This window comes from Nycticebus coucang, chromosome 3, assembly GCF_027406575.1.
Source record: "Nycticebus coucang isolate mNycCou1 chromosome 3, mNycCou1.pri, whole genome shotgun sequence".
NCBI classification, from domain to species: Eukaryota; Metazoa; Chordata; class Mammalia; order Primates; family Lorisidae; genus Nycticebus; species Nycticebus coucang.
The window spans coordinates 59,338,921-59,354,235 of NC_069782.1; the positions used below are offsets into that span (position 1 = coordinate 59,338,921).

Consider the following 15,315-nt stretch of genomic DNA (forward strand, 5'->3'; position numbering starts at 1 on the left):
CATCTTCAGCTATTTCTTTTCTTAAAGTTTCATAGTTCTCTTTGTAGAGATCTTTCACGTCCTTTGTTAGGTATACTCCCAAATATTTCATGTTCTTTGGCACTACTGTGAAAGGAATAGAGTCCTTGACCGTATTTTAGGCTTGGTTATTGTTGGTATATATAAAGGTTACAGATTTATGGGTGTTGATTTTGTAGCCTGAGACATTGCTGTATTCCTTGATCACGTCTAAAAGTTTTGTAGTAGAATCCCTAGTGTTTTCCAGATATATGACCATATCATCTGCGAAGAGTGAAAGTTTGATCTCTTCTGATCCTATGTGGATACCCTTGATCACTTTTTCTTCCCTAATTGCAATGGCTAAAACTTCCATTACAATGTTAAAGAGCAATGGAGACAATGGGCAACCTTGCCTGGTTCCTGATCTAAGTGGAAATGATTTCAATTTAACTCCGTTCAATATGATATCGGCTGTGGGTTTGCTGTAGATGGCCTCTATTAGTTTAAGAAATGTCCCTTCTATACCAATTTTCTTAAGTGTTCTGATCATGAAGAGATGCTGGATATTATCAAAAGCTTTTTCTGCATCAATTGAGAGAATCATATGGTCTTTTATGTGCTGAATTACATATATAGATTTACGTATATTGAACCAGCCTTGAGAACTTGGGATAAATCCCACTTGGTTGTGGTGTATAATTTTTTTGATGTGTTGTTGGATTCTGTTTGTTAGGATCTTATTGAATATTTTTGCATCAATATTCATTTTTCTTTTGTTGTTGGGTCTTTCCCTGGTTTGGGGATCAAGGTGATGTTTGCTTCATAGAATGCGTTGGGTAATATTCCTTCTTTTTCTATATTTTGGAAGAGGTTTAGTAATATAGGTACTAGTTCATCTTTAAATGTTTGGTAGAATTCTGACATAAAGCCATCTGGTTCTGGGCTTTTCTTTTTAGGGAGATTTTGTATAGTTGATGCTATTTCAGAACTCAATTGATACAGGCCTGTTCAACATTTCCACTTCGTTCTGGCTAAGTCTTGGTAGGTGGCTTACTTCCAGGTATTGGTCAATTTCTTTCAGATTTTCATATTTCTGAGAGTAGAGTTTCTTGTAGTATTCGTTAAGGATTTTTTGAATTTCTGAGGGGTCTGTTGTTATTTCATCATTACCATTTCTGATTGATGAAATTAGAGATTTTACTCTTTTTTTCTTGGTTAGGTTGGCCAAAGGTTTATCTATTTTATTGATCTTTTAAAAAAACCAACTTTTGGATTTATTGATCTGTTGTATAATTCTTTTGTTTTCAATTTCATTTAATTCTGCTCTGATTTTGGTTATTTCTTTTCTTCTTCTGGGTTTGGGCTTGGAATGTTCTTCCTTCTCCAGTTGCTTGAGATGTTCCATTAAGTTATTAACTTCCTCTCTTTCCATTTTCTTGAGGATGGCTTGAAGTGCTATAAATTTCCCTCTTAGGACTGCCTTTGCAGTATCCCAGAGGTTCTGGTAATTCATGTCTTGATTGTTGTTTTGTTCCAAAAATTTGGTGATTTCCTTCTTAATCTCATCTATAACCCATCTATCCTTCAGCATAAGGTTGTTTAGCTTCCATGTTTTTGTATGAGTATGCAGATTCCTGTTGTTACTGAGTTCAAACTTTTATTGATGCAAGTAATCATTTCTATTTTTTTAAATTTGCTGAGGTTAGATTTGTTGCCTAGCATGTGGTCGATTTTGGAGTATGTTCCATGGGCTGATGAGAAGAATGTGTATTCTGTTTTTTGGGGATGAAATGTTCTGTAGATGTCTGTTAAGTCCAGATGTTGAATGGTTACGTTTAAATCTAAAATTTCTTTGCTTAGCTTCTTTTTGGGGGTCTACTCAGCACTGCTAACTGGGTGTTAAAATCTGCAACTACTATGGAACTGGAGGAAATCAAGTTGCTCATGTCTGTTAGCTCATGTTCTCTTATAAAATGAGGTGCATTCTGGTTGGGTGCATAAATATTAATAATTGAAATCTCATCATATTGAGATTACCTTTAACAAATATGAAGTGTCCATCCTTATCCTTAATTATTTTGGTTGGTTTAAAGCCTATTGCATCTGCGAATAGGATTGCAATGCCTGCTTTTTTCTGCTTTCCATTTGCCTGGAGTATAGATCACCATCCCTTCACCTTGAGTCTATATTTGTCTTTTAATGTAAGATGCGATTCTTGTATGCAGCAGATATCTGGCTTGAGTTTTTGTATCCAGTCAGCCAACCTGTGCCTCTTTAGAGGACAATTTAAACCATTCACATTAATTGAGAATATTGATAAGCCTTTTGAGAGTCCGCTGGACATTTTTAATCCTTTTGCTACTGTGGAAGTTGGAATTTGATCAAAATTTTCTGGGTGGGTTTACTTTTGTGGTGGGTTTACTTATGCTGGTCTTTATGAAGGATAGGTCTGAGAATATCCTGGAGAGCTGGTTTAGTAATGGCAAATTTCTTCAACATGTGAATGTCATTAAAGTATTTAATTTCCGTCGTAAATGAAACTCAGTTTAGCTGGGTACTGGATCCTGGGTTGAAAGTTATTTTGTTTTAGGAGATTAAAAGTCGATGACCATCCTCTTCTAGCTTGAAAGGTTTCAGCAGAGAGATCTGCAGTTATTCTAATATTCCTCCTCTTGTAGGTGATGGTTTTCTTTCATCTGGCTGCTTTCAGAATTTTCTCCTTCATATTAACTTTAGTGAAATTGATTTATGATGTATCTGGGAGATGTCTTGTTCGGGTTGAGTCATGCTGGAGTTCTGAAACTGTCTGCTATCTGAATTTCAGAATTTCTTGGCATGTCTGGAAAGTTCTCCTTCATAATCTCATAGAGAAGAGACTCTGTGCCTTTTTTTTTTGCAGTTTTTGGCTGGGGCTGGATTTGAACCAGCCACCTCTGGCATATGGAGCCAGTGCCCTACTCCATTGAGCCACAGGCACTGCCCCGAGACTCTGTGCCTTGTGAAGGCACTTCGTCACTTTCTGGGATCCCTATAAGACGAATATTGCTTTTCTTCGAATTATCCCAGAGCTCTCTGAGAGAGTGATCTATTTTTGCCCTCCATTTCTCTTCCTCTTTGAGAGTTTGGGAGTGTTTGAAAGCTTTGTCTTCAATGTCAGAAATCCTTTCTTCTGCTTGCTCCATTCTGTTACTGAGGGATTCTACTGTGTTTCTCAGATCTTTGAGGGCTGCAACTTCTTGTCTCAATGTGTCAAAATCTTTGGTCATTTGGTCTGTGAATTTTGTTGAATTCTTGAGATATCTTTTGGGTTACTGCTTGGAGTTCTAATTCTATCTTATTTGCTATCCAGATTCTGAATTCGATTTCTGACGTCTCAGCTATTTGTTTGTGTGTGGGATCTTGTGCTGTGTCTGTCCCATTGATCCTTGGGGGAGTTGATCTACTTTGATTATTCATATTGCCAGAGTTTTTCTGTTGATTTTGCCTCATGATTGTTTTTCACTGTTGCCTCTGGCCGTCCTCAGAGTTGGGGAGGTGTCTCTCCAAGATTAGACCCCGGCGGGATCACTCTATTGTTGCTGGATCTTTGTAGGGAGTGACCCTGTGCAGTTCCTTTGGGGCTGCCCCAGCCAGGGAGTTCTGGTTGTGGGAGCAGCTCCGGAGTGTGACACACCCGGATCCAGCAACAGGGTGGGGGGTGGTGCACACGGTTCTGGGAGTGTCTGGTGCCCAGTGACTTTGGCACAGAGGGTCCAAGGCTCCAGCAGTCTCTGGCCAGGAGAAGGGCTCCACGCAGAGGCAGGAAAGGCTCCGGAGGGCACGCAGAGTCCCTGGCCAGATGAGCAGGCCGGTGCGGAGGCAGGGAGGGTACAGGAGGCAGGACGCGGGGCTATGCAGCTCCGCAGTTCCTGGTCAGGGCCTGCGGAGGCCCGGCGGGCGTAGGTCGTGGGTCGGTGGTCATGGGGCAGCTCTTATGGAGGTCCAGGCGGGCGCTGATCGCAGTTGCGGCGCAGCTCTTACCTGAGCCCTGTTTTTTGTTGAATTCACTCTCCTGCCTCTCTTGAGAGTCTCCAATTTTACAGAAAAGGTCTCAGCTCCAGGTGACTTTTCTGTAAAGTTGGAACTTGAAAGGAAAGGAAATTCCCTGTATGTGTGTCTCTTTTCGCATGTCTGCTGATGCTGCAAACATGCTTGCACACACATGGCACATGCACACACCTGCCCCGTCCCTTCCCAAACAGTCCTTCTGCCTGAGTGGAAATAAAAGGAGCTGGGACATGGCCACGTTCCACCACCTTCTGGGCCAGTGGGGCAGGGAAGACACCTGACTCCCCCGTGAAAGCATATTTTGGAGCCAGACCACTCAGAGTTCCAGTTCTGACCCTACTGTCTCCTAATTGAAAAACCTTGGCAAGTTAACTTCCCCTTCTGTCTCTGCTTCTTTGTGAAGCAAAGATAACAGGAGGATGCAGTTCAGCAATGTTGTGAAGATCAACTGCGTTAATATATTTAATTTATGTACAACAGTGCTTGGCAGGAAAAAGTAAGCACTCTTTAATGTTAGCAGTTATCATTGCTTTTATTTTTGTTATGGTACTGCCGTACAGAAGTCTGCTCCACAGGTTCCAAACTGGGGACAGATTTGCCCCCCAGGGGTCATTTGGCAATGACTGGAGAAATATCAAGGAGAGTCCTACTTGGATCTCATCGGTAGAGGCCAGGGATGTGCTGGACCTTCTGCAGTGCACCAGACAGTCTCATACCAAACACTGACCCAGCCCCAAATGTCAGGGGTGTCCAGGCTGAGAAATCCTAGTTAGGGGGAAACGAGGCAACCTCGGGGCAGAAGCTGTGGGCTTGGAGAGTCTAAGATCTCTGGTGACATCATCCTCCTTCCATAGACATCAACGAGTGTGCACTTGACCCTGAAGTCTGTGCCAACGGCATGTGTGAGAACCTCTGGGGCAGCTACCGGTGCATCTGCAGTGTGGGTTATGAGGCAGGCACTGAGGGCCAAGACTGCAGAGGTAGGCAGGCCAGTGGGCAGGACGGGCAGGTGGCCTCTCCCACTGCAGACCCCTCATCTCTCTCTTCCCTCCACCCCACAGATGTGGATGAGTGTGCTCTCAGCAGCCTTCTGTGTGACAACGGGTGGTGCCGGAACAGCCCTGGCAGCTATAGCTGCTCCTGCCCTCAGGGCTTCAGCTTCCAGCAGGACACAGAGACCTGTGAAGGTACAGAGTTCCATGTTTGTGCGAGCACATGCCCACACACACAAACAGTGCACACACACGTATGCTGCGTGTATGCATAGGCACACACGTGCTCAGAGGTCCTTAATTACGATTAAAGACTGTATTTGCACACACATATTTACACACTCAAATACATGTGCTGCATGAGATGTGTATCCACAGCTGTGCATCCACATGCCCACACTCTTAGGTTGCACGTGGTGTGTACACACACAGGCTGCATGTAATTCAGCTGCACACTGTGTGTGTGCACACAGACACGTGCTCAAAAACACTTCAATATACACCTGCATTCACACACACTCAGACATGCACCCAGACACACGCACAGGCACACATAATGCACTCAGGCACATGTGCAGCATGTGCACACACACAGGCTCAAAGACACGTGTACTCCTGTTCATATGCACTCTCAAGGACACACATAAACTCCCATCCACACACACCCACACTCTCCACACTCATGCTCACAGCCACACAAGGTGTACTCAAAGACACACACTTACATGCACATCCACACCCTGTGTGCATTGTTAACACTCAGTTACACATTCTTGCGCTCACTCAAGACACACACATTCCAAGCCACTCCCCCACCACCACACACTCAGGACACACACACTCAAAGGCAGCATGTAAGCACACACATTTGGACAGTCACACTCAGTCACACAGGTGCACACTCAGCAACACCTGTGTACACATGAGCCTCTGGAGTACCTGCCCACCCACCCTGCCCCAGTGTGACTCTGTCCCTGTGTCACCAGTGCCCTCCACATGTCCTCCTTGGATCCATTATGTCAGCAGTTCTCAACCTGTGGGTCACAACCCCTTTCGGGATCAAACAACCCTTTCACAGGGGTCGCCTAAGACCATCCTGCATATCAGATATTTACATTACGATTCATAACAGTAGTAAAATCGCAGTCATGAAGTAGCAACGAAAATAATTTTATGGTTGAGGGTCAACACAACATGAGGAACTGTATTAAAGGGTCGCGGCATTAGGAAGGTTGAGAACCACTGCATTCTGTTCATTCTCTGCAGCTGCTCAGCTCCAGCTGCCTGCTCCCTGCCTCCACATCTGGATTTTCCTCATCTGTCACAATCCTCTCAGAAGTCAAGGTTCCCCATGTTGCATGTTCACAGGACCTGGCCCTCAGCATTCACACGGGCAGGCTGTGATACTGTGATTTATAACAAGGAATATATGAAGGCAGACCTCCCCATCCACGGGCCCTGTACCTGCAGGGTCAGCCAACCTTAGATCAAAAATATTTAGGAAAAAATCAGTAAAAAATAATACTCCCTGGGGCAGTGCCTGTGGCTCAAGGAGTAGGGCGTCAGCCCTATATGCTAGAGGTGGTGGGTTCAAACCTGGCCCCTGCCAAAACTGCAATCAAATAATAATAATCCAACAATTAAAAATAATACATATAATTCTGGGCATAGTGGCTCCTGCCTGTAACCCCAGCACTTTGGGAGGCTGAGGTGGGAGGATCACTTGAGGCCAAGAGTTTGAGACAAGCCTGAGGCAAGGCCCTGTGTCTACAAAAGTTTTGAAAATTAGCCAGGCATGGTGGTGTGTGCTAGTAGTCCCAACTACTTGAGAGGCTGGGGTGGCATGATTACTTGAAGCTGCAGTAAGCTATGTTTGCACCACTGCTCTCCAGCCTGGGTGACAGAGCAAGACCTTGTGCCTTTAAAAAATAGTCATCAGCTGATGTGAGAGGGTGCATGGGGACAAACCTTACACACCCGTTCACTGAAGGGTTCTATGCTATGGTGAAGGAAAAACAGTTTGGTTTTCCTGTCTCTCCCATCCCCCTTTTATTTGAGACAGTCTCACTCTGTTGCCCTGGGTAGAGTACAGTGGTATGTTCATAGCTCACCGCAACCTTGAACTCCTGGACTCAAGTGACCATCCTGCCTCAGCCTCCCGAGTAGCTAGGACTACAGGCACCCACCAGTATGCCTGGCTGATCTTTCTATTTTTAGTAGAGACAGAGTCTCGCTCTTGTTCAAGCTGGGCTTGAACTTCTGAGCTCAAGTGATCCTCCTGCCTTGGCATCTCAGAGTGTCAGGATTATATGGGTGAGCCATCACACTTCACCAGTTTTCCTATGTTTTGCAGTGTACGTACATATGGTTCTTTGAGAATACCCATACTCATATTGATTTCCGTGCTTTCTGCCAACACATGCATGTACCTGGGTGCACCCCACGCTATGGGCTTCAGTAGCTGCTAGGGAGGAGGGGTGCAGGCCAGGTGAAGCACTTCTTCCTGCAGCTCACAGCTTGGTGGGGGCTGTCCCTGCAGACGTCGACGAATGTTTGTGCAGCCCCTGTGTGAACGGCGTGTGCTGGAACCTGGCCGGCTCCTACTCCTGCAAATGCAGCCCTGGCAGCCGGCTGGGGCCCTCTGGGACCGTGTGCCTGGGTGAGTGGCCCCTGAGACCTGCAGAAGTCGAGAGGCTGGGCATCTCCAGGTCTGGGCACAGAGATGGGCACAGTGGCTGAAGCAGGTGACCCATCTCTGTCCCTGCAGATAGCACCAAAGGCACCTGCTGGCTGAAGGTCCAGGATAGCCGCTGTGAGGTGAACCTTCAGGGAGCCACCCTGCGCTCCGAGTGCTGCTCCACCCTTGGAGCTTCCTGGGGGAGCCCCTGCGAGCGCTGCGAGACTGGTAACACCCTCCTTGGCTGCCCAGGCATAGCCGCTGTGCCTGCCCATCCGCCCACGGGAAGCTCTGGGTGAATGGAATAGCTAGAGAGTGACTTCTTTCTCCATGCCCATTTTCCCAATCGCAGACCCCGCCTGTGCCCGTGGCTTTGCTCACCTGAAGGATCTCACTTGTGAGGGTAACACCCTGCCCTGTCTGGCTCAGCCCTGCCTCCTGAGCCCACACGCAGGCAGGGGTGTATAATGGGTATTCCAGGGAGGGGCCCCTGGAGTCTTTTGAGATTAAAAAAGGAAGTTCCCCCTCCCCGTACCCAGGTCCTCCTGAGGCTCCCCAGTCCCCACTGCCAGGGTCCCTGCCTACATCCCCAAGGACAGCTTGGGCTCCCCGAGACCCCAGGGACAGCCAGACAACACCCTTCTGTTTCTGGGACCCTCCACCTGTCTTCCTTAACTCCCACTGCCCAGATGTGAATGAGTGTGAGGTCTTCCCTGGGGTCTGTCCCAGTGAGCACTGCCTCAACACTGCTGGCTCCTTCCGCTGCGAGTGTCCTGAGGGCCTGATGCTGGACACCACTAGTCAGCTGTGTGTGGGTGAGTCCGGGGAGGTCCACACACAGAGCCACCTGCCTTTCCTTCAGACCCTCTACTCCCCAAATGGGAGACTCCTCATAGGAGAAGGAAGGATTTGGAGGGTCCTCCTCTGGGACCCTCCACCACCAGCAGACGTTTTGCAACCCCTCTCTTCATTGGTCCCCTAGAATTTAACTGCACCCACTACAGGAGTCTCATTGCAAATAGTAAAATCTTGTGAAATAATTTTGACAATGTTTGCTTATGCTCTGGGTTTGAGGACCAAGCACCTCTCGTATCTGTGTTAAGATGCACATGGAAGACTTTTGGCCTTGCCTGTGGAACCTCCTGGAATGGTTCACCCTCAAGTTCAAGGATTCTGGAATATTTTTTCCCCAGAGCAGGGTTTCTTGACTTTGGTACTATCAATACCTTGGACTCATGAATTCTGTGTTGTGGAGGGCTGTCTTGTGCACAATGGAGTGACTGGCAGCATTGCTGGCCTCTGCCCACTCAGTGCCAGTTGCAACCCCCTCCCAGGTGTGGCCCTCATGGCTCTCAGTGGCCCCTGTTGGGGGGAATCACTCCTAGTTGCACCCCCCTCCCAGGTGTGGCCCTCATGGCTCTCAGTGGCCCCTGTTGGGGGGAATCACTCCTAGTTGCACCCCCCTCCCAGGTGTGGCCGTCATGGCTCTCAGTGGCCCCTGTTGTGGGGAATCACTTCCAGTTGGGACCCCTCCTTCTGGATGTTTGTCCTTTCTGTCTTCTCTGGGTGGGATCTTTTATCTTCATCTTCCCTGTGCTTGTTAAGACAGGCTCACCGGGTTCTCCAGCCATTTCTTGGCCAAAAGCATCTGTCATCCAGCAGATAGGGGTCCATGTTCTCTCTCTGTTTTCTTCCATAGTCCCATCAACCCATTTGTGTCTGTCAATCAGAAGGCTCATGGGCCTGGGTAACCCTTCTCATTTATTTTTTCTGAGACAGGCTGGAGTGCAGTAAGCATGATTATAGCTCACTGCAGCCTTGAACTCCTGGGCTCAAGCAATCCTCCTGCCTCAGCCTCCTGAGTAGCTGGGACTGTAAGCATATGCCACCATGCCCAGCTAATTTTTTAAATTTTTTGTAGAGATGAGGATCTTGGTGTATTTCCCAGGCTGGTCTTGAACTCCTGGCCTCAAGTGATCCTCCCACCCCTGCCTCCCAAAGTTGAGAAAACAGGCATGAGCCACTGTGCCCAGCCTAGAAACTGTCTTTCTAGAAGTATTATATTCTAGAAATTCATCTTCAAATGAACCCATTGAAATGTAAGTTATTTATTTATTTATTTGAGACAGAGTCTCACTCTGTTGCCCTAGGTGGAATGCCATGATTTCATAGCTCACAGCAACCTCACACTCTTGGTTTAATCGATCCTTTTGCCTCAGCCTCCTGAGTATCTGGGACTACAGGCGCCTGCCACAACACCTGGCTATTTTTAGAGACAGGGTCTTGCTCTTGTTCAGGCTGGTCTCAAACTGCTGGACTCAAGCAATCCACCCACCTTGGCCTCTCAGAGTGTTAGGATTATAGGCATGAGCCCCCATGCCAGACTGAAATGTATGTTACTTTTGTAAAGAGAGCAAAATTGCTCTTGATCAGGTGTTGGCAAACTTTTTCTGTAAAGGAATAGAGAGAGTATATATTTTTGTTACAAATCAACATTGCCTTGCAGTACAAAAACAGCCACACATTATATATAAGTGAATGGGTATGGCTGTGTGCCAATAAAACTTTATTTGGAAAAATGGGCAGTTGGCCCTGGAACTATATGTGGCTGAAACCCTGTCTTAGACCTTCATCTCTGGAGTTGAGGAGGATTCGGCTACTGTCAGAGTGTCCAGAGAGAGTTTTATGGATTAAGCACACAATTTAGAGCCAGCTTGCCTGGTTTAAACTCTGATTCTATCTCTTAGTAACTGTGTGGCCTTGGGCAAATTAACTAATCTTTTTAGGCTTCTTTGCCTGTGAAATGGGTATACGATAGTATTTTTTTCTTGGCATTCTTTTTTTTTTTTTGGTAGAGACAGAGTCTCACTTTATGGCCCTCGGTAGAGTGCCGTGGCCTCACACAGCTCACAGCAACCTCCAACTCCTGGGCTTAAGCGATTCTCTTGCCTCAGCCTCCCGAGTAGCTGGGACTACAGGCTTTCTTGGCATTCTTTTGAGGATTAAATGGATTGAGGAGCTCAGAACAGTGCTCAGCACATGGTCTACACCCAGGCAGCTCAAGTTATAATTGTCACAGTATGGCAAGGACTGAACCTGGTGACTGTTCCTCTGTGCAGATATGAGGCTGGAGCCATGTTTCCTGCAATGGGACGAGGATGATTGTGAGGCCCCTTTGCCTGGCAAGTACCGACTGGACGTCTGCTGCTGCTCCATTGGGGCCGCAAGGGGAGCTGAGTGTGAGGCCTGCCCAGAGCCCAACTCCCCAGAGTTCGCCAGCCTGTGTCCACGAGGACTGGGTTTTGCCAGCCAGGACTTCTTATCTGGCCATCCGTTCTATAAAGGTGAGGTTTGGGTAAGGGGACGCAGCACAGGCAAAAGCTTGGAGGTGGGACTTATGTTGGGATGCAGGGAATGTAGGAATGTTTCAGAACTAAGAGCCCAAGGAGGACTTGGTTTACAACTCAGGGCATCGGAGGTCTTGGTGATGGTTTTTACCCTGTGCTCTAGATGTGAACGAGTGTAGGGCGTTTCCAGGCCTCTGCATACACGGCACCTGCCACAACTCTCTGGGCAGCTTCCGCTGCTCCTGTGCGGGGGGCTTTGCCCTGGATGCCCAAGAAAGGAACTGCACAGGTGGGTCTCTACCTCTTGGAGAGGGGGTGAGGCTTGCAGGGATGGAAGTCTTGAATCAGACACAGAGACAAGGCCCATTCTTTAAGCACCTCTTGTGTCTGCTTGTGTGTTGTGTGACCTAGGGCAGGTCATTGCTCTCTGCACTGCAGGGATCCCAACTGCAAAAGGAGGGGCTGGCAGAGGTGACCTCCAGGGGCTTTGAGGCCGTGGGGAAATTCTCTGCCTTTGTCTGGTGTTCATTTAAGGTCCCTGTATTTCCCCAGCTCCACTTAGCATCTTGGAACTTCTGTGCGGCCTTCATGTCTACAGACATGGAGACCCTGTCCCGTCCCATGTCCCTTGGTCTGTGCCCCCCTTATGCCACAGACAGGGAGCCCCTGGCCTGTACACCCTCATGCCACACGCATGGGCCCCTAGCCTGTGCACCTTCTCTCCACAGACATTGATGAGTGCCGGATCTCCCCTGACCTCTGCAGCCAGGGCACCTGTGTCAACACCCTGGGTGGCTTTGAGTGCGAGTGTTTCCCTGGCTTCGAGAGTGGCTTCATGCTCATGAAGAGCTGCATGGGTTGGTGGACTCAGGCTGAGGGCTTGACGGTGCACTGGGCTGGGTGATGTGGAGGGAGGAGGGTGGGGATGTCACCTCCTGGCCGTGGGTGGAGGGGCAGGTATGAGGAGGAGCTGCAGACCGTGTGAGTGAGAGGGAGTCTGGGCACAGATGTCTGGGAGTGAGCAGCACACCGGGGGTGGACAAGGTGGGAAGAGGAAAGAGGGCAGGACCCTGCAGAGAAGCCTGGGGAGCGGTGCCAGCTAAGAGGCCTCCTGCCCCATTGTTCTTATTCATTTGATGAACATTTCAAATGTGTCCTCTAAGCTAGGGGCACTGCAGGGAACTGGAGCCTAGGGCACCATTTTCTTGGAGCTCATGGCCTAGATGGAACTTGATAAATCCCCAGAGAAAAGGTAATTGCAGCTGCGTGTGGTGGCTCAGGCCTGTAATCCCAGCACTTTGGGAGGTCAAAGTGGGAGGATCACTTGAAGCCAGGAGTTCGAGACCAGCCTAAACAAAAGTGAAACCCTGTTTCTACAAAAATATTAACACTAGCCAGGTGGGTACCTGTAGTGCCCGTGATACAGGAGGCTGAGGCAGTAGGATCACTTGAGCCCACGAGTTCGAGGCTGCAGTGAGCTGTGATGACACCACTGTGTTACACTCTAGGTGGATGATGGAGTGAGACACTGTCTCAAAAAAATAGAAATAATACAAAGTAAATGCAAAATTGCCACTGTCAGAAGCACTTGAAAGGGCCTTGTGGTCTGATGGGAATGTGGCCCCATTTGGTGGGGCTGGGAAGAGTAGGAGTGGACAAGGTGAGGAGAAGCTGAAAGAGCAGTGTGGAGAAAGAACAGCATGTGCCAAGGCCCTGGGGTGGGCCTGAGGGAGGGAAGGAGATGGGTGTGGCTGGGGGGTGGCGAGTGGCTGTGGCGAGACTTCCATGCCTGGTGGGGCTAAGTCTCGGCTGCCTGGTATGTTCTGCAGGGTGGGGTGGGAGACTTCTCAGCATCTTCTTCAGTGACTCCAAGAGTGTCATCCTTGCCACCAAATTCTCCTGAGAATCCCAGCCTCTCTCCTTGTGTGACTGGTCTCTGCTTCTCCCAGCTCAGACCCCAGTCACCCAAGCCCAGAGTGTCAAGGCTATCCTGGCTTTGGCTGGGGTTAGGACCCTGAGGAGGTGGTAGGGAGAAGCTTCCACAAGTCACATCACACCTGTGTACTGTCAGCATCTTCACAGCTGCCCTCTCTTTCCACACACATGTTCAGATGTAGATGAGTTTGCCAGAGACCCGCAACTCTGCCAGGGAGGCACCTGCACCAACACAGATGGGAGCTACAAGTGCCAGTGTCCCCTGGGCCATGAGTTGACAGCTGAGGGCACTGCCTGTGAGGGTGAGTGTGAGCCAGAGTGAGTGCCTGTCTGTCTGGTAAATGGGAATTGTATAAATGAGATGGTGAGCATGCGTATTTGTCTCTGAGGCCACACCTGTGTGTGAATGTGCATCTCTGTATGTGAATGGTTACCTGGGTAAGGTGGTAGGAGTGTGTATTTGTGTGTCTGAATGAGCATACAGATGTGTGTATCTGTGAATTGTCTGCAAAGGGCAAGCATTTGCGTGTGAGTGGGTGTGAGGGTGTGTTTCTGAGTGAGTCCGTGTGAATGTGCAGGTAGGTGAGTGCATCCCTGGTATGGATGAGAATTTACACAAGGATAAGTGTGTTTGTGTGTGAGTGGGTATGAAGTGCACTTGTGAGTGTGCACCTGAGTGTGAGTGTGCATTTGGGGGTAGATGTTTTTCTACCGGGGTAGCATGTTCGCATGCAAGTGGCTACAAGGATGTGTTTCTGAATGAGTCTGTTTGTACCTGAGTGTGAGCGTGTACCTGGGTGTCTTGTGTTCACATAGAGTGAGTGTCTTTGCATGTGAGTGGCTGTGAGGGTGTGTTTTCAAGAATGTGTATGGGCATGTGTGTGACCCCATGTGGTGGCGTGCATGTGTGTCTGAGTGTGTCTCACAGATGGTTGATGGGCACAGGCCAGTCCTTCCCCTGGCTCTCCGCCCCACCAACCGTGTGCTCCCTCCACAGACATTGATGAGTGCTCCCTGAGTGATGGCCTCTGTCCCCAGGGCCAGTGTGTCAACATCATCGGTGCCTTCCAGTGTTCCTGCAACACTGGCTTCCAGGCCACACCTCACTGCCAGGGCTGCATGGGTAAGACTGTGCCTGTCTGCTGGCCCCACTCTAGTCCCAGTTATAAAGACGGTTCTTCCTGCCTGCTCTGCCCTAGGCCTGCCCCAGGCCTGCCCCAGTGCTCCCTGCCCACCCGTCTCCCTGCAGACATCAATGAATGCCATGTCTGGAATGGCAGGTGTGATGCCCACTGCATTAACACCAAGGGCAGCTACCAGTGCATCTGTGGAAAGGGCTACTTGCTCATGCCCAATGGCAGGGCGTGTGCAGGTGGATGGACACGACCTTTCCTGCTGCCTGGGAAGTGGGTAAGGAAGAGAGTGTGTTAGTTGGGCCCAACCTGGCCAGGAGCCCACCACAGCCCAGGATCCTGGCACAGCCAGCCAGACTCAGGGCACCTGCTGCCTGGCATAAGGGCCTGGCTCCAGGAAGGCTGCTGACCTTGCAGGAGAGACCTTGGGGCTCTCACTTCATCCCTGCCTGCCTGTAGCCCAGTTCCCCTTTCCGCTCCCCCAGACGTGGATGAGTGTGAAGAGAACCCCGACATCTGTAACTGGGGCCAGTGCACCAACATTCCAGGAGGTCACCGCTGCCTCTGCTATGAAGGCTTCATGGCCACACCAGACATGAGGGCGTGTGCTGGTGAGAAGCAGGGACTGTGGGGGTGGAGGAGGCAGCATCAGAATCCACATACCATGTCTTCCATAAGGACTTGGACAAACCCCAGGTCCTGTGCCTGCCATAACAAGAGAAAGAGAAGATGAGGCTTTGCAACAGCACTTGATGTTCCGCTCAGGGGTCTCCAGTGCCCTGAGTCCACTCTCCAAAGCCCACAAGTTCTCATTTATAGAAGCAGAGAACCCCGAATCTTGTTCTTTTTGACTCTGTTTGTTGAATACTCGCCATGTGCCCAATACCTGTTGGTGGGTCATGTCCTGCTCCACCTGCAGGATAGGCTGCTCTTTAAGATCACCAAAGACAAGGCCAGGTATGGTGGCTCACGCCTATAGCCCCACCACTCTGGGAGGCTGAGCCAGGTGGGTCCCTTGAACTCAGGAGTTCGAGACTAGCCTGAGCAAGAGTGAGACCCCGTCTCAACTAAAAATAGAAAAATTAGCCAGGCATTATGGTGGTCACCTGTAGTCCCACCTGCTTGGGAGGCTGAGGCAAGAGGATGGCTTGAGCCCAGAAGTCTGAGGTTGCTGTGAGCTGTGA

The 15,315-nt window shown here is 49.2% G+C and overlaps 1 protein-coding gene across 1 annotated transcript in view; it reads left to right on the top strand.

Annotated features, from left to right (window-relative positions):
• The window catches only part of FBN3 (fibrillin 3), an 83,389-nt gene that overhangs the window by 13,771 nt on the left and 54,303 nt on the right, over positions 1-15,315 (top strand). The window contains 13 exon segments of the mRNA XM_053583428.1: positions 4,902-5,027; positions 5,109-5,234; positions 7,579-7,698; positions 7,807-7,944; positions 8,069-8,119; positions 8,406-8,531; positions 10,836-11,060; positions 11,227-11,352; positions 11,792-11,920; positions 13,175-13,300; positions 13,996-14,121; positions 14,248-14,370; positions 14,617-14,742. Of these exon segments, the coding sequence (XP_053439403.1) occupies positions 4,902-5,027; positions 5,109-5,234; positions 7,579-7,698; positions 7,807-7,944; positions 8,069-8,119; positions 8,406-8,531; positions 10,836-11,060; positions 11,227-11,352; positions 11,792-11,920; positions 13,175-13,300; positions 13,996-14,121; positions 14,248-14,370; positions 14,617-14,742 (1,668 nt within the window).